At 51.4% G+C, this 24,473-nt stretch overlaps 2 protein-coding genes across 2 annotated transcripts in view; one reads left to right on the top strand and one right to left on the bottom strand.

Moving 5' to 3' along the window:
• The window catches only part of ITGA11 (integrin, alpha 11), a 55,850-nt gene extending 43,537 nt beyond the window's left edge, over nt 1-12,313 (top strand). Inside the window, exons 20-30 of the mRNA XM_009892083.1 lie at nt 1,311-1,518; nt 3,210-3,308; nt 4,727-4,803; nt 5,516-5,605; nt 6,936-7,026; nt 7,166-7,279; nt 7,994-8,080; nt 8,901-9,011; nt 9,409-9,504; nt 9,887-10,000; nt 12,221-12,313. Coding sequence (XP_009890385.1) covers nt 1,311-1,518; nt 3,210-3,308; nt 4,727-4,803; nt 5,516-5,605; nt 6,936-7,026; nt 7,166-7,279; nt 7,994-8,080; nt 8,901-9,011; nt 9,409-9,504; nt 9,887-10,000; nt 12,221-12,313 — 1,180 coding nt within the window. The remainder of the gene's footprint in view (nt 1-1,310; nt 1,519-3,209; nt 3,309-4,726; nt 4,804-5,515; nt 5,606-6,935; nt 7,027-7,165; nt 7,280-7,993; nt 8,081-8,900; nt 9,012-9,408; nt 9,505-9,886; nt 10,001-12,220) is intronic.
• A 7,570-nt stretch (nt 12,314-19,883) lies between these two features.
• FEM1B (fem-1 homolog b (C. elegans)) lies at nt 19,884-24,466 on the bottom strand. The gene is made up of 2 exons (XM_009892077.1): nt 24,193-24,466; nt 19,884-21,519 (listed from the first exon to the last, which is right to left on the bottom strand). Exons 1-2 carry the CDS (start codon nt 24,438-24,440, stop codon nt 19,884-19,886), a joined length of 1,884 nt encoding a protein of 627 aa, XP_009890379.1. The 5' UTR covers nt 24,441-24,466.
• Nucleotides 24,467-24,473: the final 7 nt, after the last annotated feature.

Raw genomic sequence — 24,473 nt, 5'->3', positions numbered from 1 at the left:
CAAAACAGGGGGGGGGGGGGGGCACTCCAAAACCCAGCCCCAACCCATACGCTCCATAGATTTCGGCACCGCGGCTGGTCCTTCATCCAACATCACCACGAGGTTCATCCAGCACCACCACGAAGTGCTCTTCTGCTTGTAGTTGGTCTCTGAGCCTCTGCCTGCTCCCTGCCTGGAACGAATCGGTGGTTTTTCAGGGAATCCACAAAACAACTAATATTTGATGCCATGGTGATGAGCCCCAGGGAGATAAATCAGTAAATAACAGGGAGGAATAAATGCAAGGCTGGCATTACCCACTTGGCAATTACAGGCTTGAATCACACAGCAGAAATAATTATACGCTACGTCTGATCGCTTAAAGAGCTTTTAAAGGTTATCTAGGAGCACAGGAGTCTGAACCTCCATCTCCCATTGACGGCAGCGGGCTCTGGACCAAGCTCATGGCCAGCGCTGCTACACGGGGATTACTCCTATCCCATAATTCAGCATTTATTGTAAAAGCTCTGTAAAGCTCTTGGTCCTGAGGTGACCCCAGGGCATGACTGGTTCTGGCTGGGCCGTGCTGCGGGAGGTTGAAGGGAGCTGTAGGTAGGGGATTATTTGAGGGTCTTAAGTGGCTGGAGACCTACAAATAATCATGGGAGGACAGCAGTGTAGACCAGAGTGCCAGTCCTCTAGCCTGGCTCCTCCCGAAGCCTGTGGAGCTCTCCCAACAGCATCAGCGGGCACCAGATCGTGCCCTGCAAGAGCAGCCGATGTGGAGGTGATTTCTGCTGAGAAAACCACTTTTGAGGTGACTTGTTGGAATAGAGCTATTCCTTCAGATGGGCGCCCTGGCTGCCCCGCTGTTAGAGGCAGAAGGTGGCTCTGAAGGTGGCATATTCTACATTTTCCTTTCCTTTTTTATTTTGCATAAAGAAAATAAATGCCCAGAGACCTAAAAGCAGACCCTGCCGTTGCAGAGTTTGTGCCGGTAAACTTACCGGGAGGTAGGTGTCAGCCAGGTTGAAACTAAATGCCAGCTTTACCCTTTGCTAACAGTACGGGTTCTATTTTTTCCTTACGCCCCAGCTGTGTTAGGAGCTCCTAAGCGGGTCCGAGAAAGCCAGGCACTGTCAGCCAAAAACCACAAGGAAAACGACGGTCCATGGGAGGAATTTGTGATTCCTCTTTCCGCAGCAGCACAAGAGAGGAAGAGCAGGGATTTCCTTGCGCTATCTATCCCGTGCACACCGAATTCCCGGGGCCAGGCGGTGGCGGGGTGCCGCGGGCAGCGCTTGCCTCGCACTGCTGCCCTCCTCTTGCAGGGAGTACTGCCGACGCGCTCTGCGCAGGGCACCGCCGGACTGCTCGGCCTTCAGCCTCTCCTTCGACGCCTCCGTCTTCGTCATCGAGAGCAGCAGGAGGAGGGTGGCCGTGGAGGCGACGCTGGAGAACCGAGGGGAAAATGCCTACAGCACGGTGCTCAACATCTCCTTCTCCAGAAACCTCCAGTTCGCCAGCTTAATCCCCAAGGTGAGACTGCGGGGGGAGAGCCGGGGCTTTCCGGAGGCGCTTCTAATCCCGGCCGGATGAGAAAGCTGTGTCCTAAACCAGAGCCCAAAAATGTCTCCATCCCTCATAAATCAGACATGTTTATTGGCTTAGTTTCTAAGCACTTACAGCCCTTTCAGCTCTTTATTTTGGAAATACAAAAACGTTTGAATTTTAAGAGCCTGAAAGAAGGTCAAATGCAGATGAAATTGTTTCCCTCTTTATTTTTCTGCTCCAATAGTTTAAAAATACTTGCTGCACGTGGCCAACTTCCCGTCAGGGATGAATTTTTGCAGCTGAGATACAACTCCTGCAAGTATGGGCTGATAACGGGAACGTGGCCACAGCTCAGCATCGAGCCGGGTGATGCCACTTCTCCAGGGCTGTCCCCTGGATGATCCCGTCCCCGTGCCGTGGGTGCCCTCCCCAATATTTCACCCCCACCACTCGCTCGTGTCAGTGCGACTCCTCCCTTTTCCCAGCGAGGTTTGGGAAATATGCTGATGCTGCTCGAGCCCTCCTCGCTCATCCCCCCCAATGACTTCATACCCGCCCGCAGATCCCGTGTCCCACGTTTTGTTTTCCTGTAAGCCGTGCCAAGGGAAAATTGTGGGGCACGTTGCCCACAAAATAAGAAAAATGCATTTGCTGAGAGATCACGACAAATTAAGGGAGGGGAAAAACCCTACGGTAACAGGAAGCACCATGCAGCGGCGGTTGCAGGAAATATTTGTAGCTGGTTACAGAAGCATCACCCTGCTGATGGGTTCTTGTTGCTGCTGCTGCTTATAAGCAAATAAATTGTCAACCCGAGGAGATGGGTGTTTGTGTCAGAGGTTGTACAGAGACCCAAATAAAGAGTAGATGTGGATGCAGAAGGTCCATAATGTCAGCAGATGAGTGGGAGAAAACTCCAGGCCGTTGCTGATGGCTGTCAAGGCATTTTCCCTGCAGCTGGCGCTGGGTTTCAGCTCCTGGCTATGTCTGGTCTGGTGGCAGGAGCTCGACCCGAGACCCTTATGGGGTCTAACACAGGGCCAAAAACTGGAATAGCTCATCGTCTCATGGTGGGGATGGACACCTGCATACAACCAGGCTACAAGCTCTTGTAGGGTTACCACAGCTTGGCACCCGAGGAGGGTCGGTGTCCCATCCCACCCCAGCCTGTGCTTGGGCTCTGCGATGGGCAGGAGCTTACCCAGCCTGGCTGGTGAGCTGGAAGGTGTTCTAGCAGCAGGAACCTGATTGTTGGGACGAGGAAACTAAATATTGCTGCTTAGCTGGTGGCCACGCAGAATAATAGCTCGTGTTAGCTCTTCATGCTTCCCTGTGACTCTTCAACACAGAAAAATATTCTTCTTCCCAATTAGAGTGCCAAGAATAATCGGGTTCATTCATTCACCACTGTAGTTGAATTTCTAAAGAGGATTTAAACCAGAAAGCTGGAAGTTGCTTGCTAGAAATGCCCCTCTCCAGGAACGGCCCTAGAAGTGTAGCTGCGTGGGGAGGATTCCCAGCCTGCAGGTAGTGGGGTGGGTGGGTTGGGTTGGCTGGTTGTTTTTTCCAAAAGTTGAAGCCTGTTTTGAGCCCCGCAGGTGTGTTTGCTGCTTTCATAAAGAGCCAGGTCATGGGGCATGTGCCCGGTGTCATGGACAATTTGCGTCCCATTTCAGGATGACACAGACATCAACATCGACTGCATGACCGACGAAAAGCACCCCAACAAGAAAGTGTGCAACGTGAGCTACCCGTTCTTCCGAGCCAAGGCCAAGGTAAAGCTATTCCCTCCTGCCCCAGTGTGGCTTCACCCACGGGACAGGAACCCTCTGCCCGCAGCACGGCCGCGGGGATGCTGCCATCCATCTTCAGGCTGGGTGGCTTTGAACAGGATTTTTAAAGATAAACAGTTGGTTTCTTCCCTTTCTCTGTCCGTTGCTGGTGTTTGAAAGTCATGTTAGGGAAAGGGGGGTGGTTAGGGTGCTGCCTGATGCTAGGATATCGCCCTTGATGCTAGGAGATCACCCAGCACCAAATCAAACCCAGCTCCTCCGAGTCAAAGAATTATACTCCGGTCCTTTGGAGCAATTTAATGTTGACTTCAAACCACTGCTGGTGACTTCCCCGAGCCCCATCCTCACAGGATGAAGTACCCTTCTCTGAGAGATTTTCCTTGCTCTGAACACCCGAGGTCCATCTGGACCGTCCATCCCGTTGGGCTGGTGGCATCCTCCAGACCACAGCTCACAGTGGTTCCCAGCACTGGCCATAAGCCCAGGTCCAGCAAGCACCAGGTTTTAAAACCCTTTGCAAACATTACATGCAGCATTAAGGTAGGGAAGGAAAAGCGAGAAGATGCCACGAGCAGAGCAGGACCTCACTCGCCAGGGCCAGTCTGTGCGGTCACCTTGTGAAATCCCACCTGCCCATCCTGCACCCCCATGGGAAAACAGGGCAAGACAAGCAGGATCAAAAGAGAAAAATCTTTCCAACCACCGTATCCGTCTGAAGCCTTTCCTTGTCAGAAGCTTGAAAATGACAGACGAGCTCCAGGCACCTCGCTAGGCTTTAAAGCTCCCAAAAAAGCTCTCTCAGATGCCTGTGGCCGTACACGAGAGCACAGCAGCCCGACTCCCCATGACCTACGGGGGCTGAGAATGCATCTGCGTGGCATCAGGTAGTCCAGGTCCTGCCAAAACAAAGACAAGCTGGAAATGGAAATTTGGCCCGAGAGCAGCAGGAGCTTTAATATTATACTCAGCTGTGCAGTCCCAGACAGTTTGAGGTCATTGCCACAGCTCTTGCAGATGTGACATTTATCACATTTTATTGTTGTTGGCCTCTCTCCGGCTGCCTTCCCCCGCCAGCCGACCCCGTGCCGCAGATGGGAGTGAGCAGCCTCTCGCTGCAGGTCCCCCGGAGGGTTTCTCTTCCAAAGCGGGGGCTGCTTGCTTCTCCAGGCTCAGAGCAAAAATAATGCAGCGTGAAGGGCCGAGAGTAAATCCTGCAAATCCCCAGCGGGGCCTCTTCTCTCCCTGGAAAGCCGAGGCTCTGCCCAAAGCCTGGCAGCATCTCCTGACGGGAGCAGGGGGATGTTTTCAACCACAGAGCCCTCGCACCGCTCCTGGCTGGCACTCAGGGTGGGGTTTTTTTCCCGCTAATGTTTTCTCCAATCTGTTTCCAACCTCCGCAGGTAGCTTTTCGCCTGGATTTTGAATTCAGCAAGTCAATTTTCCTTCAAAGCATGGAGATCTACTTGATCGCCAACAGGTTAATGGTTACTTTCTCCCTTGCACGTGTTTGCAAAGTCGACGGGACGTTGCCTGCTTGCGTTGGGTTTCCTTCCTCCATAGCCGTAGGTGATGCTGGAGGCTCTACTCAGGGAATTACCACAAGGAAAACTGTTTGCCATGGGTTGTTACAGAGTTGTGCCACCCTGCATCCACAAACCAGGCTATTTTTATTTATCTATATATCTATATCCGTCATTTTTCTGTGTTTGTGGAAGTTGTGCAGTCCTGCCAGGCTCTGCCCTGAGCAGAGAGGGGCTCCGGCCACTGCTGCTTTCTGACCCACCTTCACAACAGCAAATACTCCCAGAAAAAATATCTCCTGACAGCTTTGCACAATTCTCCTCGCTCACTTGCCCTGCACAGGGAACGTTTTCTGACAGCCAAGTGAAATCTCGTTAGGGTTGGGGTTTTTTTTCCATTTTCATCAATTATTAGCACAGCTGAGGATTCGCTCCGCTGGGGCAGCTGCACCACTTTAAGGCTGCTGGGTGTGAAACCTTTCTCCAAACGATCTACTTTTATGGCCTTGGGCTAACAAAAGTTACAGAATAAAATCACTTCTCTTTCCACTTTGGCCAAAAAGCAAAAGTTCAGCCCTTCCCCACCTGCTTCCTACGATCCCTCCCCCCAAAAAAATCAGAGAGGAGCCAGCTCCCGCCTCACCCCCGTTTGCCCCGTTGCTGTTTCAGCGACAGCGAGGAGAAGGAGAGCACCAAGGAGGACAACTTTGCCCACCTGAATTTTCACCTGAAGTACGAAGCCGACCTGCTTTTCACCCGGTACGTGTTTCGGAAGGGGATGTGCAGCTCATGGCGGGGACATGACTCGCAGGGTCTCCATTGGGAAAATCACTGCTGGCCCCATGGGAGCTGCATTCAAACAATGCCAAGTGCAAATGGAGCTTTAATTTGGGGAATTTGTTTAGAAAAGGGGTTGAAGGAACCACAAAATCAGTGGCATCCCACTCAGTGGGTCCTTATAAAAATCAACCGCAAGAAGCAGCAAGGTGCTGTGCTGTCATAATGTTCAAATGCACAAGTTTTATTAAATAGGTGTGAGGGTAACTTTTTTTTTTTTTTTTCACGGGGAAAAAGTACTTACTGTAGGTAATAATGTTCATAACACGTGTTACTAGCCAGGGTCTGGGCTGGCAGCCATCCCACCAAAAATCATCTCCCCAGAAGCTCAGCTGAGGGATATGCACTGAAAGGTTTGGGCATCAACAGTAACTAGAGCAGAGAGCATCCTCGGTCCAAGGAGAGCAGGGAGCTAAGGCACAGATGATAATTTATTAACCTGATTACAAGAAAAAAAAAAAAAAAACAAACCAAAACACGTGGATCCCAGAAGCACATTCCCTGGCACCGCTTGCTGTAATTCTTAGCAGATTTTTGAGACCTTCAGTCATTTTATTGTTTTTACACTAGAAGGCAGAGGGGCACTGAAAATAAAACCGCTTTAATACTTACAATTTATGGGGAGCGGGGGGATTCTCAATTTAACAAATATCAGAATCACTCTTACGGGAGAAGGGAGAACTTGGAGGAAAAAGAACAGCACGAAAAAAAATTCTAATTTGGCTACCTTCAGGGGGGAAAAAAAGGGGAAATCATTTCAAAGAGTTTCGGGGGGTTTGGGCTGCGTGCCCCATGTCATGACACTGGCGAGCGTGCATCCCATCACAGGCGCTCCCGGTCGGGCTCCCCTAAGCACCCCTCACATGCTCCTGGCTCCTTCCCTTCCTTTCCAGCTGCGGAACAGAGATGTGATTTACCTCCCGAGATTTATACGTGACATTCAAACTGCCAAGCAGGACCTTGGATGTCTCTGTTATATTAAAAAGGGCAAGAAGAATTCTACAAAGAAAGGGAAAATACTGCAGAAGCAGAACAGCGTGAAAATCCCCTGTCTTTTTTGCACGAGGTGGAGCCAGGCAATGGTTTCCATCTGAAATGGGGCCAGACAGACCACAAGTCTTCTCCTTGAGGAATCTGCCTGCGGAGGGCTGGGGGTGCCCAGCCTGGTGCTGGGGGCAGCCGGGCACGGGGCTGCTTTGTGCCCTGTTTGCTCTGAGCCCACCTCGTGACTTGTCATCCTTTGTCACGACAGGGCGTCGAGCCTGGACTACTATGAAATCAGGTCGAACAGCTCCCTGGAGAGATACGACAGCATTGGCCCCCCCTTCCATTGCACCTTCAAGGTAAGGGAGGGGGTTTAAACCAGCTGAGGGACCCCCCCAGGCACTGTCCCGGAGGTGGGATGTGCCGCGATCACCCTCCTCATCCCCATCCCGTGGGATGCCACCACCCCGGGCACATCCCTGTCCTCTGCCCTTGCAGCTGCAGAATCTGGGCTTCTTCCCTGTGGAGGGGGTGACCATCAAGCTCACCGTTCCCGTGGCCACCCGGGCGGGCAACCGCCTCCTGCTCCTGACCGAATTTGTGGTGGACCAGGTAAGAGGGGGTTTCATCCCCATTAAGCAATTGTGGGTCCCTTCTGCACCAGGGGTGGGGATGGAGACACCCCACAGCAGGTCGCCCCATCCTTTTGCAAACCCCGCCACGTGCTGCTCACACCTGCACGGACGGTCTTGGCTCGTGCCTGGGCTTCTCCCTTCTGCATTCGCTTGGCTGGAGACATGGAAAATGATAGCGGCCAAAGGGTTTAGTCCAAATATCTCTCCGAGCTAGACCTCCCTCCAGTGTGCAATGAATTCTTGAGGGTCTTGGAAGCATTAGCAGAGCCTGGGGGGAACTGCAGGGTTGACGTGCCCGTAGAGTGGTGAGAGGGCTGGGAGCAGACCCCATGGCATCCTGAGCCTCCTACTGCCCCTGCAGCCGTGCGGCACTCTCGTGCCAGTGATGGCAAGAGCCCGGCACAGGATATAGCATGTTTATGGACAGATTTGGCCTCGCTGGGGATGTTTTGTATTGCCAGAGCTGGCCAAGTCCCCGTGTCACCTGTGACACCCCAGTGCACATGGATGGAGCTCTCTGCCAGGCTGGCTTTTACTGGGAGGAGGTTCAGCCACCAGCACCAACAAAGCCCAGGGGGTGCTGGGGTCCCCTGTTTCCACCAGGATGGGTGCTGAGCACAGGGCAGGACGTGAGAAGGCAGCCACCATGGTCCCCATCCCCATGCTCGGGGCCCATCGGTTTCTCCCACAGGAGAACACGACCTGCAACATCTGGGGAAACACCACCGACTACCGGAGGACACCGGCCGAGGAGGACCTCTCCCGCACCCCCCACCTGGTATGTGCCTTCGTCCGCCTGATCCTGGCCCTGGGCTGAGCCCTGCCACCCCAGGCAGCCACCAGAGCAGAGACAAAGCCCCCAGGGTGGGGATGCCCCATGGCCACGAGGGAGGATGGGTGCGTGGCCCCTCTGCCAGGGTTTGGATCTTGGTCCCCTTGGTGTGTGCCAGGGGAGAAGGGAATCACCTCAAAGGAGGGGATTCTGCCCCTCTGCTCCGCTCTGGGGAGACCCCCCTGCAGTGCTGCCTCCAGCTCTGGAGCCCCCAACATAGGAGAGACATGGACCTGGTGGAGCGGGGCCAGAGGAGGCCCCGGAGATGCTGGGAGGGCTGGAGCCCCTCTGCTGGGAGGACAGGCTGGGAGAGTTGGGGGGGTTCAGCCTGGAGAAGAGAAGGCCAAAAAGGGGAGAGCTCAGAGCCCCTTCCAGTGCCTAAAGGGGCTCCAGGAGAGCTGGGGAGGGACTTTTTCCAAGGGCATGGAGTGATGGGACGAGGGGGAATGGCTTCAGACGGGCAGAGGGCAGATGGAGATGAGATGTGAGGAAGAACTGTCTCCCTGTGCGGGCGGTGAGCCCCTGGGGCAGGTTGCCCCGAGAAGCTGTGGCTGCCCCATCCCTGGAGGTGGTCAAGGCCAGGTTGGACGGGGCTTGGAGCAACCTGGGCTGGGGGGAGGTGGCCCTGCCCAGGGCAGGGGGTGGCACTGGGTGGTCTTCAAGGTCCCTTCCAACCCAAACCACTCTGATTCTATGAGAAGCCCCAGGGGGTTTTGTCCCCTCCTCAGCAGTGATGCTCCCACAGCACAAACTCCTGTCCTTGCAGAACCACAGCAACTCCGACGTTGTTTCCATCGACTGCAATGTGAAATTAGCCCCCAACGAGGAGATGAACTTCCACTTGCGTGGCAATCTGTGGATGAAGTCTCTGAAAGCAGTAAGTCCTCCTAAAGCAGGTGCACAGCTTTTGAGGAGAAATACCCCATGAAAATGTGTTGGGTTTTTTTTTTTTCCCTCTCCTGCAATTCTCTTCCCTCCCAGGAAGCCCAGGCACGTGTGGGGTGATTTTTGTTTTCGAATCTCACTTATTCTGTCGGTGTGTGCATTCAACGTCCCACACAGCGCTTCACTGTGGGGAATTTAAATCTCCAGCGGTCCTTTTTGCTGCAATTTAGCCACACTCCTTCCTTGACCTGCATCATCCTCCCCCATGGATGCAGCACACAGCGCCCCCAGCACAGACGCAAAGCCAGGGAGGGGGGAGCAAAGCTGTGGGGGACACCAGGTGAGGGTGCTGGGTGGCCGGTGCTCATGTCCAGCATCTCTTTGCACAGCTGAAGTTCAAGTCACTGAAGCTCACCACGAACGCCGCTCTCCAGCGACGCTTCGGGAGCCCCTTCATCTTCCGCGAGGAGGACCCCAGCCGCCAGGTGAGCCCCCAGGTGGGACGGTCACACACAGACCCAGCAGCTCTGGGGACACTGCAGAACAATGCTCCGACCCCAGCGGGAAAAACCCCACGGCCAGCAGAAGGAGCAACCCGCACCGGGCAACCCGTTCTGCAGAGTCCGGAGCAACTCGGTGCAGTTGTGGCCAGAGCCAGACGGCTCTGGTCCCAGCACCACCAGATTCAGCAGGGAAAACTGGAGCCAAATGGCTGGTGCGTGGGGTGGGCATCCTCCCCAGCAGGTCCAGCATCCCCCCACAGGAGGGATGCTCAGCATCCCCACCATTGCGCCGCCCCCCCGGCTCCTGCCCCCCGGGCTCTTGCAGCCAGCAGCAGCCGCCTATTTTGATGCTCTTTCCTTGCAGATAACATTTGAAATCTCCAAGCCGGAGGAGTCGCAGATCCCCATCTGGATCATCCTGGGGAGCACGTTAGGAGGTCTCCTGCTCCTGGCCCTGCTCGTCCTCGCGCTCTGGAAGGTGAGCAGCCCTTAAGCCACACTCTTTGGGGGCTCGGTGGAGACCCCCATGTGTGGAGGGACCACCTGGTCCCCCAGCTCCATGTCCACAGCCCCACGAGCCCCTTGGCACCGCTGGGCATCACCAAAAATGTCCTCTAACCTCTTTCCGCTTCCATATTATTTATACACAGGGTCTAAACCTCCTGGCAATCGGCTGGAGTTAACGGTGGGATTTGCTTTATCCTCCTAGCCTTCTTCCAGGAAAAATAAAAGTCTGAATATACAGGCTAGGCTAGGAACCAAACATGAACAAGCAGCAGGCACTGTGCTATGGCCTTGCTAGGAGATGATGGCCAAAGAGTCCTTTTCTCAGATACCATAAGGCACTTCATGGTGCAAGGTCACCTAGGGCCAACTACTTGTCTGCCAGCAGACAGGACTATTTCAGTGCTCACTTCTTCCATCCCCACTTTTAAAAAAAAAAAAAAAAAAAATTAATTACCCCTCCACATCGCAAAAAACCCCAAGCCCTACTGGTGACCCCCGTGCCACAGCGAGAGGAGCTTCAAACTGGGTTTGCAAGGAGGCGGCAGCGGCGCGGGGACGGAGGGGCCACAGAAGCAACGTGCCCCGTAACTTGGGGCAAACTATGGGGCTGCAAAAATCTTTAAAAAATAATATCCTTTGAAAAAATAGGGATTGCTCATTCCCGTGGCCGAGCTGTAGCAAACCCCCGGGCTTTGCTGGCCCCGGCTCTCAAACTGCGTTGCATTCGTTAACCGGAGCAATTGGGTGGAGATTTTAATTTGCCTTCTTCTTAATGCACTGAATACAAATGATAGCAAATTAAAGCACCTTAATGCAAATCTCCAGTGTCCAGCTGTACATACTTATTTTAAAAATATTTACCTGTTTAAGCAAAGGAGAGAGAAAAAATTTTCAAAAAAAAATTCTTTAAAAAAATCAAAAAATAGTTTGAAGTGTTTTCTACAAACTGAGCAGTTTCGAAGAGCTTGTGTCCAGCAAGGGGCCGCACGTGTATGATATTTGTACATACCTGGTGTCACGCGAAACCGGATGATCGGTGCTGTTTGACAAAAATCTTTCTTTTTGCATAACAGAATTATTTATGCTAATATTAATTTTATGGAGGAAAAGAAAGCATATGTCCGCCGGATGTGTAATGAAGTTTGTTAAATACTGTCCTAGTATTTTTTAAGGATTAAAAATATGGTATTTTAAAAATGAATAGCCTCTCCTCCCGTTCTGTGCTAGCCTACTTCCACAGCTTGGCTGGGAATCTGGGGAGGAATAACCCCCCACACCAGTACAGGTCAGGGCTGACCTGCTGGAGGGCAGCTCTGGGGAAAGGGACCTGGGAGTCCTGGGGGACAACAGGATGGCCACGAGCCAGCGATGTGCCCTGGTGGCCAAGAAGGCCAATGGCATCCTGGGGGGCATCAAGCAGAGGGTGGCCAGCAGGTGGAGGGAGGTCATCCTCCCCCTCTGCTCTGCCCTGGGGAGGCCACATCTGGAGCGCTGTGTCCAGTTCGGGGCTCCCCGGTACGTGTGTATGAGCACATGTTTATTTGAGAGAGCATCTCCAGCCTCCAGCTTTGGGAAACGGTGGTTACAGGGGACATTACACACCAGCTAGGATCTCTATGTGTGTGTGTACATATATGTATGTGTGTGTATGTTTATGTATATGTGTGCATATAAAAAAAGCATCTTTCTATATGTATAGGCATATATATCTGTGTGCATGTATACATAGAATCGCAGAATCAGAATCACAGAATCTCCCAGATTGGAAAAGCCCTGTAAGATCATCCAGTCCAACCGTCACCCTAACCCTGCCAAGCCCACCACTAACCCATGTCCCTCAGCACTGTATCTACACCACCCTTAAATCCCTCCAGGGATGGGGACTCCACCGCTGCCCTGGGTAACGCGTTCCAGTGCCTGATGACCCTTTCAGTAAAGAAATTCTTCCGAATATCCAACTAAACTTCCCCTGGGGCAACTTGAGGCCATTTCCTCTTGCTCTATCCCCTGCTACTTGACAGAACAGGTCAACCCCCACCTCTCTGCAACCTCCTTTCAGGGACCTATAGAGACATGTTTGTGTGTGTGTACTTATGTAAGTATACACACACACACACACACAGAGTCCCTGTACACACATCTCCCACCCAGCAGCATCCCAGGGCCCTGAGCGGTTCCTGTTGCCCCCCAGTACCCGGCGCCTGTCCCCAGCCGAGACACGGGGCCGTACCTCACCGCAGACAGACGGCTGATGTGCGACAGCCACTCTGTGCCCTCGTGGTAAGGGAAGCTGCGTTTTCCTTCCCATTCAGTGAAAACACCCCAGGAACACAATTCCTATTGACCCCAACTGCGTGGGGGACTGGGGGTGCCACAGGACACAAGCCCTGCCATGGTCTTCTCCTTCTCTTCTGGCAACAAGAAACCCGAGGGTGATCAAGAGAGACTTCCAGGCCTTGGGGTGACTGCTTAAGGGATGAGGAGCACCAGGAGTGTTCTCCTCTATGATTCCAGCTGCAGGGAAGGATGAGGGAAGCAGCAGGAAGAGCCAGCAGATCAACACCTGGCTCCGAGCCTGGTGTCAGTAGCAGGACTTTGGGTTTTTTGATCATGGGTTGGTTTACGCAACACCAGGTTTGCTGGGGACTGACGTCTGTCTTAAAGGGGGAGAAGGTTCTTGGTGCATGAGTTGGCAGGGCTCATCAAAAGGGCTTTAAATTAGATTCAAAGGGGGAAGGGGATGAAACCAGGCTCTTCAGGAGTAAGGCTGGAGGTGACGAGCCGATGTCTGTGGGACAGGGTGCTGGTGAGGTCCCTAGGTCTGCTGACTCAGTGAAGGTAGGGGATGGAGATTCACGCAGCAGCAGAGATGTGAGGGTCATTGAGGGGTTAGAAATTTTGGCCGCTCCTGGGAATGGTCAGGCAGGAATTAGGGCTCGTTCCAGTAAAAAGAAGACGGGATCAATAGCCCAACCGAAGCGCTTGTGCACTAATGCATGCAGCATGGGCAACAAACAGGAGGAGCTGGAAGCCACTGTGCAGCAGGAAAACTACAATGTAGTTGCCATCATGGAAATGTGGTGGGATTACTTCCACAACTGGCGTGCTGCAATGGATGGCTATAGGCTCTTCAGGAAGGATGGGCAAGCAAGGAGAGGGGGTGGGGTGGCCCTGTATGTCACAGAGTATGATGAATGTCCAGAACTAAATCATGGTGACAATAGGGTTGAGTGTCTATGGGTAAGAAACAGGGGGAGAGCCAACGAGGCAGATATCGTGGTTGAAGTCTGTTACAGACCGCTCAACCAGGATGAAGAGGCAGATGAAATATTCTATAAACAGCTGGGCGAAGTCTCGAGGTCGTGAGCCCTTGTCCTCGTAGGGGACTTCAACTTACCAGATATCTGCTGGGAAGACAATAGAGCAGAGAGGGAACAGTCTAGGAGGTTCCTGGAGCGTGTTGAGGATAACTCCCTGACACAGCTGGGGAGGAAGCTGACTAGGGAAGGTGCCCTGCTGGACCTGTTGTTTGTGAACAGAGAAGGACTTGTCGGGGATGTGACGGTTGGAGGCTGTCTTGGGCATAGTGATCATGAAATGATAGTTTCCTTTCATGCAAGGAAGGGGGTCAGCAGAACTGCCATCTTGGTCTTCCAGAGGGCAGACGACTTTGGTCTTTTCATCAGCCTGGTTGACAAAGTCCCTTGGAAGGCTGTCCTGAAGGGCAAAGGAGTCGAGGAGTTGGATGTTTTTCAAGAAGGAAGTCTTAAAGGCATAGGAGCAGGCCATCCCTATGTGCCAAAAAAATGAGCCGTCGGGGGAAATGACCGGCCTGGCTGAACAGAGAGCTATGGTTGCAACTTGGGGAAAAAAATGAGACTTTATGGCATTTGAAAGAAAGGGCAGCCACTCATGAGAACTACAAAGATGTAGTGAGGCAATGTAGGGAGAAAATTAGAAGGGCCAAAGCCCAACCAGAACCTGGCTACTGCAGTTAAGGACAACAAAAAAAAAGTTTCTATAAATACATTAACAATAAAAGGAGGACTAAGAATAATCTCTGTCCTTTAGTAGACGGGGGTGGAAGCATAGTGCCAAGGCTGAGGATAGGCTGACATACTTAATGCCTTCTTTGCCTCAGTCTTTAACAGTAAAACCAGTTGTTCCCTGAGTACCCAGTGCCCTGTGGTAGTACACGGGGCGGGGAGCAGAATGAAGCCCCTTCATCCATGGGAAAATGGTGAGGGACCTGCTCCAGCACCTAGAAATATGTAAGGCTATGGGCCAGATGGGATCCACCCAAGGGTACTGAGGGAACCGGTGGAGGTGCTCACCAAGCCATTTTCCATCATTTATCAGCAGTTCTCGCTAACTGGGGAGGTCCCAGTTGACTGGAGCTTAGCAAACGTGACGCTCATCCACAAGAAAGGCCAGAAGGAGGATCCAGGGAACTACAGTCCTGTCGGTCTCATCTCGGTGGCGGGGAAGGTTATGGAGGAGATCATCCTGAGTGTCATTACACGGCACATGCAGGACAACCAGAGGATCAGGCCTGGTCACCGCGGGTTCATGAAAGGCAAGTCCAGCTTGACAAACCTGATCTCCTTCTATGACACGGTGACCCACTTAGTGGATGAGGGAAAAGCTGTGGATATTGTTTACTTGGACTTCAGTAAAGCCTTCAACATGATTTCCCACAGCATTCTCCTGGAGAAACTGGCTGCTCATGGCTTGGATGGATATACTCTTCACTGGGTAAAAAACTGGCTGGATGGCTGTGATCAGAGAGTGCTGGTGAATGGAGCTAAATCCATTGGTGGCCGGTCACATGTGGTGTTCCCCAGGGCTCAGTACTGGGGCCAGTTCTCTTTAATATCTTCATCAACAACCTGGACAAGGAGATCGAGTGCACCCTCAGTAAGTTTGCAGATGACACCAAGTTAGGTGGGAGTGTCAACCCACGTGAGGGTAGGAAGGCTCTTCAGAGGGATCTGGCCAGGCTGGATCAATGGGCTGAGGCCAGTGGTATGAAGGTCAACAAGGCCAAGTGCCAGGTCCTGCACTTGGGTCACAACAACCCCGTGGATGCTACAGGCTTGGGGCAGAGTGGCCGGAAAGCTGCCTGGTGGAGAAGGACCTGGGGGTCATGTTGGCCTGAGGGCCAACATGCTGAATATGAGCCAGCAGGGTGCCCAGGTCCAAGGCCAATGGCACCCTGGCCTGTGTCAGGAATAGTGTGGTGAGCAGGACCAGGGCAGTGATCGTCCCCCTGTACTGGGCACTGGTGAGGCCCCACCTCGAGTGCTGTGTTCAGTTGGGCCCATCACTACAAGACAGACATAGAGGTGCTGAAGTGTGTCCAGAGAAGGCCAACGGAGCTGGTGAGGGGTCTGGAGCACACGTCTGATGAGGAGCGGCTGAGGGACCTGGGGGTGTTCAGCCTGGAGTAAAGGAGGCTGAGGGGAGACCTTCTCGCTCTCTACAGCTCCCTGACAGGAGGGTGTAGACACGTGGGGGTCAACCCTTTCTTGCTAGTAACAAGTGATAAGACAAGAGGAAATGGCCTTAAGTTGCGCCAGGGGAGGTTTAGATTGGATATTAGGAAAAAGTTCTTCACAGAAAGGGTCCTCAAGCCCTGGAACAGGCTGCCCAGGGAAGTGGTGGAGTTGCCATCCCTGGAGGTAGACAGGCAGCCGTGGTGCTGAGGGACGTGGTTTAGCAGTGGGTTTGGCAGTGTTGAGTTGATGGTTGGACTTGATGATCTTAAAGGTCCCTTCCAACCCAAACAATTCTATGATTCTGTTACCTAAACTGGGCATCAAAGCATCAGCACTTCTCTGACTGCGGGTTAAAATGTAAAGAGGGTTAACTCATTGTGCACCTTGACATATCCTGAACAGGGTGGCCAGGGCCTGACGCGGCAAACCATGGTGTGAGCGCGGGGGGGAGCGGGGGGACGGCCCAGAGCAAACGGGTACCGCTGACATGGGGGGACGGGGCTCAAGGCAGGGGTGTCCCCACAGAGCCACCGCTCCCGCTCGGGGCTGGCACAGGGCGCCGCGCAGCAGCGGCGACAGTGACGGGGCTGGTGTGCAATCCCTGCCGAACACAAAACTGGAGTCCCATCGTTTGAAAAAAATAAAAGTGTCTCGTTTTCAGGAAACAGTTTTCTTTACTAAGCCAAGTGCTTTCCCCTGCTTGCTGATGCTGAGGCTCTGGGGCAGAGCTGAGCAGCGTTTACATCCGCCGGGATGAATGGGGAATAAACAGGTGGAAAACTCAGATTTTCATGCAGCTGCATGATGCCAGAACCAGCTTGGGCTCTCACCACCACCTAAGGACCACGGTTTAAGCGTAGCTGGCCCCAAAGTTGAGCACGTGAAATGCCGTGTGTGGTGGCACTGCCCTTCTGCTTGGGCTCACCTCCCCGTGAGCATCCCTCCGGACAGAGGGAGCGAGAATTCGGCTTTGCCAAGGGTTTGCATCCCACCGAGCGTGGGCTGGCCTCGGGAAGGTGTATTTTTAAAAGCCAGTCTGCTCTCCAACAGCAGCTCTCTGCGCAGAGCCAGCCCTATAAATAGCAGACCACCACCTACGGGCACGCACGCGCCTGGTCCCTGGCAGAGGGGACGTCACTCAGCTCCTTTTTCCTCGGTGAAAGGAGCACCTGTGGGGTTTGTACAGATTTTTATCAAGAGCTTTTAAATAACTCCCACAAAGGCAGCGAGCGCACTCTTTCAGCTTTTAATGCTTGAAAAAAGAGCAGAGTAAGGAGAGGGAAGGTCCCGGGATGCCAAGAGCCGCCATGGCCTCTGCTGCACCCACAGGCGTGCACAAACAGGCACCCACCGGAATTTTTTTCCTATCCTTTGGCCAAAAGCTTTTACTGCCACGGCAAAGGCAGCAGAACAACACACGCGTGATGCCACCTTCCTGGGCTGCAGACAAGCAGGAACCCGTCTTCATCAGGAACGGGACAAAGAGGGACCACACCTGAGACAGGAGCGGCTTTAGCATCGGCCGCTCCTCCCACAGCACAGACCTTCCCCCTCTGTATACAAAGCGCTTTGTAATCTACTGACAAGAAGTTTTATTGCTGCTTCTGGGTAACAGCATCCTCTCTCTTCAGGTCTTCACGTACTGAAATCATCCCAGGAGCGGCACAAACAAAGCAGGACCTCAGCAAACATCCTGCAACGGAGCCAAAAGCGGGAAAGGATCAGAGCAAAGCTACAGGAAGGGAGGAAGAAGCAGCTTTTCCACAAAATTGTTTGGTGTAACTTTTTTTTTTCTTATTAAAAAAGCAGAATCGTGGGAGGAGCAGCTTCCTTCACCTTATTATTACCTGCAGATATTTCAAGCATGCACATTTGTTCCAAGAATGGTTTTATACAGCTATTTCACAAGAACATGACACTTAAGATTACTCCAAGTCAGAAACAGGTCCTGAGAAAAAAAAAAAAAAAAACAAAAACCCACCACATTATTTCCAATCCAGACCGCTCGGTTACACAGCAAGCAGTGCGAGTCACTGCACGTGTGCGGCCGTCACCCCTCCTTCCCCCCGCTCCCCCGAGGCAAACAAGACTCAAGGACCACTGCCTCTGTTTTAACTACACGGACTCCAGGAATTACACGTGTGCAAGGGTGAAAAGGAACAGCAAGGCATCGGAGCTCTGACGCACGTGGCACAGTATAACAGACTTTTTTCCTGTAACACATACACACCAATTCACATATTGGTTAATTTTATCTGAGTCAGCTCCCAGCAACTTTACTAGCTAAACAACAGTCACGTGGTGTGTGCTCTCGAGTTGTTTGAGTTTCAGGTTCAAAGCTTTAGCAGTTAACAAGACACAATCCCAAAATGGGAGACGGAATGCACGAAACGCATTCCCCTGTTCTGCGCTGAGCTCCAGCGATTTAAACGGCATTTTGCGTTTCCAACAACCAGGCTAGAAATTGCCACCCCAAACTCTCAGCAAACTACAAAACCGCGGCTTTCCTGATGAGCGGGACACAGCTCGGCGCGCAGGAAGAAGACATTTAGAGTAACAACTTCCAGAAGCACCAACACCTCCCCACCCGTTTGCCAACACCCACTCGCTGCATTAAGGCCCCGGGGTGGCTGAATTTGGCTTTACCATTTTGCCTGACCTTCGACTGCGAGAGTTTTTAAAGTGCAGTAGCCCAACCTACCTGAGATACAAGCGACAGACACGTTTTTCATTTTAGGAGCTGGTTTCTAGCAGAGTAAAGCTTGCAGCTTCGAAGACACGGTTATTTCTAAAGCTTTTCCCTTGAAGGAACCGCAACAGGCAGCACTTACAGCACCATACAACCTAAGCAGCACTATTCTGCTCGGCACTAGACAAAAAAATTAAAGAGTTACAAGCTAATTCCACATTCAATGTTTATTTATTTGCAATACAAATAGAAACGTGTGCCCAAATCTCGCCTTAAAGTTCTACCCAGATTGTTTAAAAAAAACCTACAGAACATTCTTTCATCATCTGACAGTTAAAAAGCTGCATTTAAAATAAACCGAGTTTTCAGTAGCCTGTCAAAACAAGTGACATTTTACTGTCGGAGTATCTGCAACTTCTACCAAGGAGAAGTACTTTCTCAAGCAACGGCGGTATTATACAATCAGTTGCTTATCATAAAAGATCTTACGATAGGACAATTTTTTAAAAATCAGTTTTAATAGAGATTTTCATAATGAAAGGAGTAAAAATCATGAAAAATCCTCAAGTCCAATTCAGGGAGGCACAGACTCCACACTTATCGGAAAAGCCGGTTTCAAGCAGTATCCCGCTCCAAAGGAAGACTCTCTTTGGCGACAGACTACTCCATTAGGAAGATACAGCATCTGGAATCCAAGAGTGCAGTGTTTACATACTTTGAGTCAAAAAGGTGCATGTTGATCATCGAAAGAACAAAAAAAAAAAACCCAAGTTAAAAGCATTTTGAAATGTTGGGACACACACAAACACAAATACCCTATCAATTTTCTAGGTATCCATGCATGATTTTTATATATGAGCAACTCAGCTACACAAAAGGAAACCATGACTCCGGTTCATTTCGGTCAATGTGCAAGTTCCTTTTTCGAAGGTTATTCAATACTTACTGCAGTAGTGTACACTAAGAGCTTGATATTTCAACCATTATTAGATGAACATACCATAGCTGAATTTAAACCTGTATTTCCTAACAGAGCATGCCATATGTCTGTAGCTGTTGATAACGGCTGTTCAAAATGTAATTAAAAAACCAAAAATTAAAATGTTATCAACATCTTCAGCATTAACTGAAAGGCATAAAAAGATGGTGAGGTATGAGAGCAACGGACAGCTCTGTATGTTGAGACTTCACTTTTAACCAACTACCAGATAATTTGCAATTGTTCTTTCCCACCTGAGGCCAACAAGTTTTAAAATTTGCCTCGGTAGCACGGTGACACGGGCTTGCAGAGGCGCCTTTGTAAATAACTGCTTAAAGCATTCGGCTGCAAATTGTAAGGGAAGATGTGAATTGGAAACAGAACATTCTGCACAAGTTACATCGGGATTCTTTTCATTTTGTTTATGAAAGCAAGAGATAATGAAGCAATTCTTTTAATCAAAAGAAATGACCAAAATCTCAAACATCAGATTTTGACTACAGGAAAAGGATGTGGCTTCCCCCCACCCACCGCAAAGATCTGCATGAGAACTGAGGCTGCAGACTGAATCCAGAGGAACCCAAAAACAAAAGAATAGAGAAAAACAACTCCATGTACACATATGTATTCTGCTGTCTGCAACTGATGTTGTCCCGGGATAGCACCACCACGAAAGATTTTATGTAGCCTAGTGAAACTTCACAAATTCTTCCAGAGTTCTGGGGATCTGGTTTTGGTAGCTGATGTTATAGATCCGTACTGCTCGGGCAGCCAGGCACTTGAGACTCAGCTTCATTTGAGTTTTAAGGAGTATTTCAGACACCCCTGTTGTACTTTTATCAAGAGGGGTTTTCTTCTGCTTATTCGTCATGTCTGTATGAGCACCAGCCTCCACCAGGCTAATGATGATGGAATGCAATGTCAAGAAGTCACTGATGGGCCTGTGGTATTGGACGATGATGTGGAGCGGACTGTTTCCTTCGTTGTCCACGGCGTTCACGTCAGCACCACAATCTAGCAAGAGTTTTGTGACAAGTGCGTTAGGAAAGCTGCAGACATCATTCGTGTGGAAGTCGTCAACCGGTGTACTGGAATTGACAGCGTGATGCAGCAAACTGGAGCCATCCCGAGTTCTGGGATCGAGGTGAATCAGGTTATAGATCTGTTTGTTGATTCGTGACTGATCCTCCTCACTGCACTGAGTTTTGGTAGAGATGCAGACTAAGTAGAGAAAGGTAAAAATGTTGCATTCGTAGTTGTCCATGGCTGTGTGGACATCAGAGTCCTGGGTGGTTTTGATCCGGGACATGCCTTGTTCTATTTCCAAGACGCTGCACCTCAGAACGCTCTCGATGTCCTTGGCCTTAACGGGCTCGTTTAAGTGTATCATCTGAGAAAAGACTTGAGCAAACCTCAGGAGGTCCTTATGAGTGTTCCTGTTGCCTTTTTGCCTGAGATGCAACGCATGGAGCCATAGCTTGATACACTGTTCAAACTCCATGTTATCTGCATACACAGCCCCCCGGTAAATAATGGGGTGAGAAACATCGATATTGTCCGAGCCCAGAATTCTTTCTCGCACAATGAGGCCTTCCATGTGAAGGGCATCTCTGTCCTGCCTAATAGACTCTAATTCCTGAGGAGTCCTGCATTCAGTCCTGTTTCCATAAGCTTCGATTTGTGGAAGAACTTCTTTTTCAATTATGTTCTCGCTGTCTCGGTACCTCTCCAGCATGGCTAAATATAAATAGTGGTAAGTCTTTATTATATCATAGTTTTCTCTGTCATTTGCAAATGAGGCACCCAGAAGTTCCAGAGCTTCAATCCGGCTTCTCCTGTCACAGTCGGCGTGAGCGAGCAGCAGCTCTACAACATCGGCCTTGCAGCTCTCGGCAGCGACTTTCAGTGGAGTCATCCCATGGCCGTTCACCATCATCGCCGCCTTCCACTTGACCAGTTCCCTCACGATTTCCAAGTGGCCGGCTTCGGCCGCGAAGTGCAACGCCGTGGCACCGCAGTGGGCTTTGGCGTTGGGATCGGCATGCTGCTCGAGGAGGTACCTCACCACGTCCGTGTGGCCTTTGTAAGCCGCAATCATAAGGCAAGTGTTGTCGTATTTGTTGGCAATGCTGATGTTGGCATTGTTTTCTACCAGGTATTTCACAATGTCCAGCCTGCCGTCGAAACACGCAGCCCTCAAGGGAGTCGAATTGGTCACTGTAGTGTGATTCACATTGGCGCCGTGACTCACCAGCAATTTGACTACTTCGAAGTGGCCGGCTCCGGCAGCACACCAGAGAGCTGTGGCTCCGTCAATGACAAAGCTAAAAATGTAAAGACACAAACAAACAGTTAAACTGATGCTCTTTCAAAAGCATCTTCTACAGGCAGCAGGCACGTACAAACCCAGCCACGGTAAGATATTTTATAGCCATCCTATTTTTGGACTTGAAGGAACTTACCGCGATAGCCAAGGTAAAAGAACTTATCAAGCACACAAACCTCCCGAAGGAAGAAGCGTTGGAAGTTGAAATTTCAAAGCAGCCAGTGGATTTGACCACATTTTGCACTGGTACTTCCCGGGCTGCTTTGAAGATCCTACCTGCAAGCTCCAGCCCTCAGCCTCTCGAGGTCTCGGGAGGAATAGTTACAAGAATTACCCCTTCTTTGATCCCTTGTGCCAGAAACTGACACGTGAAAGAAAGAGAGGAAACCTGAAATTCATATATTGACACAAAAAGCCAAACTCGGACATGAATAACAGTGCAGCTATACAACACACTGGTCCTGGCAGCAAAGCTGGCTTAAGAATTTCGTATCACTTCACTACTTCTCCCTTCCTGAGCTGCAAAATTGCCATCGCTTCCGCTGCGCCGACACTTCTTGTTCAAGAGACCGCACCATAAACCAGACCAGCAGTCTGGTTACACAAATGGAACTCCAGGAATAATAAAAAAAAAAAAAAAAAAGAAATTAAAAAGCAGAAGTTCTCCTGAGCTGGACAGTTTCAGCGATCTGGTTTACATCATGGCCTTGTAGACAGCTTGCTGGCACTCGTAAATGAGGGGACAGTTAACTTTAGCAAAGCGTCAGTTTTTTAAACTGTTTTCATTCCCAAATCCAGCAGGTTGTGTAACTACAAAGATAAAGGGTGATGTCCTCTCCATTCCCCTGGTTTTTGAAGTAGCACCTAAATGTAGAAACAGGCGGCATCCACACTGCAGTTAATGCACACTCAAGGCACGGCCCAAATCACAGAGGAGGAACAAGTATCATATTTCCCTATGCCCAAACAATCACGTTTTCCAAAGTTAAAATATCACAAGACACCGACTTTATTTTAACAGTGATTGTTATCATTTTATGAAGCTGTCACGTTGCTCAATGGGAACGGTTGTGTGGCCGTTTGTAAATCCAACACCTCTGGACAACTCTTTAGAGGTCATTTAAGAGCTCTGGCATGCAGAGATGCCTACACCATTACTCACAGCAAGAAGTTCCTTATTTTGTAAATAATCACATTAAAATACTTTTATATTAAAACAGGAGGGAAGTCAGGGCCTGGGATTTGTTACGGAACACGAGGTGATTTACTGGTGCACTACATGTACATTTTTAGAAGTCAAAAGCCTGAAGGCCAAACAAGCGGAGCTGCTGTGCCACCTTATCTCAAGAAGAACGCCACCACCGCGGGGATCACATGCCTCCTCTCTCCTCACCAGGCTGCGGCTCCCACTGCGCCCATTGTGTCTCAGACAACACCTCCTTTAATCTGTACCAGGCAGAGGCTCGGGCAAGCAGATCGCCGTCCCATCAAGGCGCAGCTTGAGAAACGAGAAAATTCAGCAGCAGAGGAGGGGCTGACAGCCCTTCCTATCGCTTTCTGTCAACAGAGGCCCTTCCTTTAACTGAACTCAGGGCAGACCTCACCCTAGGTATTCCTGACCAGTTTGTACTTGTGGGAAAAAAGGGCTGGAAGAGAGGAGGAAGAAAGAAAAAAAAAAAAAAAACACAAACCACATAGGGAAGTCGGTTCCTTCCCCGTCATTCGGCATGCAAAAACCAAGCCGGTCTTTCCCTGGGCCAGGTGGAGCTGCACAGGCACGACTCCAGCTCATCAAGCAGGAGCCAGATGAAAGATATCCGCGAGGACCCATTACGATCCCTCCCGCTCAGTATCTGATGCGAGCTCTCCTCTCTCTGCCAGCTACCCGAAAAACCTGAAGCTGTTCAAAAGACCAATCCACCTTCGCGATTAGTCAGCCTCAGATTTAAGACTGACGTACGGGCAAGAACTTCATGAGCGCTGCTGGGAGATTTTGGAAACATTCCTCCCGCCTTCTGGCGCCGCAGCACGCCGCCCAGGGACAATGCGCCTGGAAACCACTGCCAGGCTTCTTCACAAACAGCAGCGTCAGCGCTGCCGCCCCGGCCGGCTCCCAGGTGAACGCCAGGCACCCCCTGCCCTCCCTTTCTTCCCCTCCCATCCTAAAATGTCACGTTTCGCTCCCAGCCACCCCATACATCGGCGCCCTGTGGTGAGGAAGGGACGTTCCTTGGGATGTCAGGGCTGGACGCTGAAAACACCTCCATTTGAGTAAATAAAGGTTTGGCTCTCGGTGTGGAGGTACCACCCTACCCTGACCCCACGCCTGCTGTCACCCGTGGCAGCCAGCGATGTCACAGAAAAGGCCGTTTTGGCACAGCGGGAGAGAATATGAAGTGACCCACTCGCTGAGGGGAAACTCGACGGGGGCTCTCTAGGCTGTGGCGAGTATTATTCTGCCTGCGGTTTCAGGTGGGAGGTCTCAGAAGGGCATTTACGGCTCGTAAAGCACCACCATGTGCGGGACCTCAAACAGCAAAGGCATTTTTATGGCTAATAAAGCAACTTTCCCAATGCCCTTTGGGTGAGCGGCCCTGAGCCCCTGTGCCGTGCCGGTACCGTCACCGAGGCCTGGCCGGGGCAGGGCCGGGCGTCAGCGAGCTCTACGTACCCGTCAAAGCGGACCGTGCCGGTCTGCTGGGTCTGCACGCGGTAGTGCTCGAGGAGCAGGCGGACCACCTTGGTGTGGCCGTTTCGGGCGGCGATGATGAGCGGCGTGGAGCGCTGCCCGCCGTGCTGGCTGACGTACCCCAGCAGGTACTTGATGTCGCTCTCGGAGCGGTTGAGGAGCAGCGCGGCCAGGGTCAGCACTCGCCCCTCGCTCGCCGCCTTGTACACGTACCCGGCCAGGCCCTCCATCGCCGCCTCCTCCTCCTCCCGACTGCGGCCCCG

Source organism: Charadrius vociferus, unplaced genomic scaffold (genome assembly GCF_000708025.1).
Source record: "Charadrius vociferus isolate BGI_N301 unplaced genomic scaffold, ASM70802v2 scaffold249, whole genome shotgun sequence".
Taxonomy (NCBI): Eukaryota; Metazoa; Chordata; class Aves; order Charadriiformes; family Charadriidae; genus Charadrius; species Charadrius vociferus.
The sequence above is the reverse complement of the archived record's forward strand: the minus strand, read 5'-3'. Positions and strand labels throughout refer to the sequence as shown.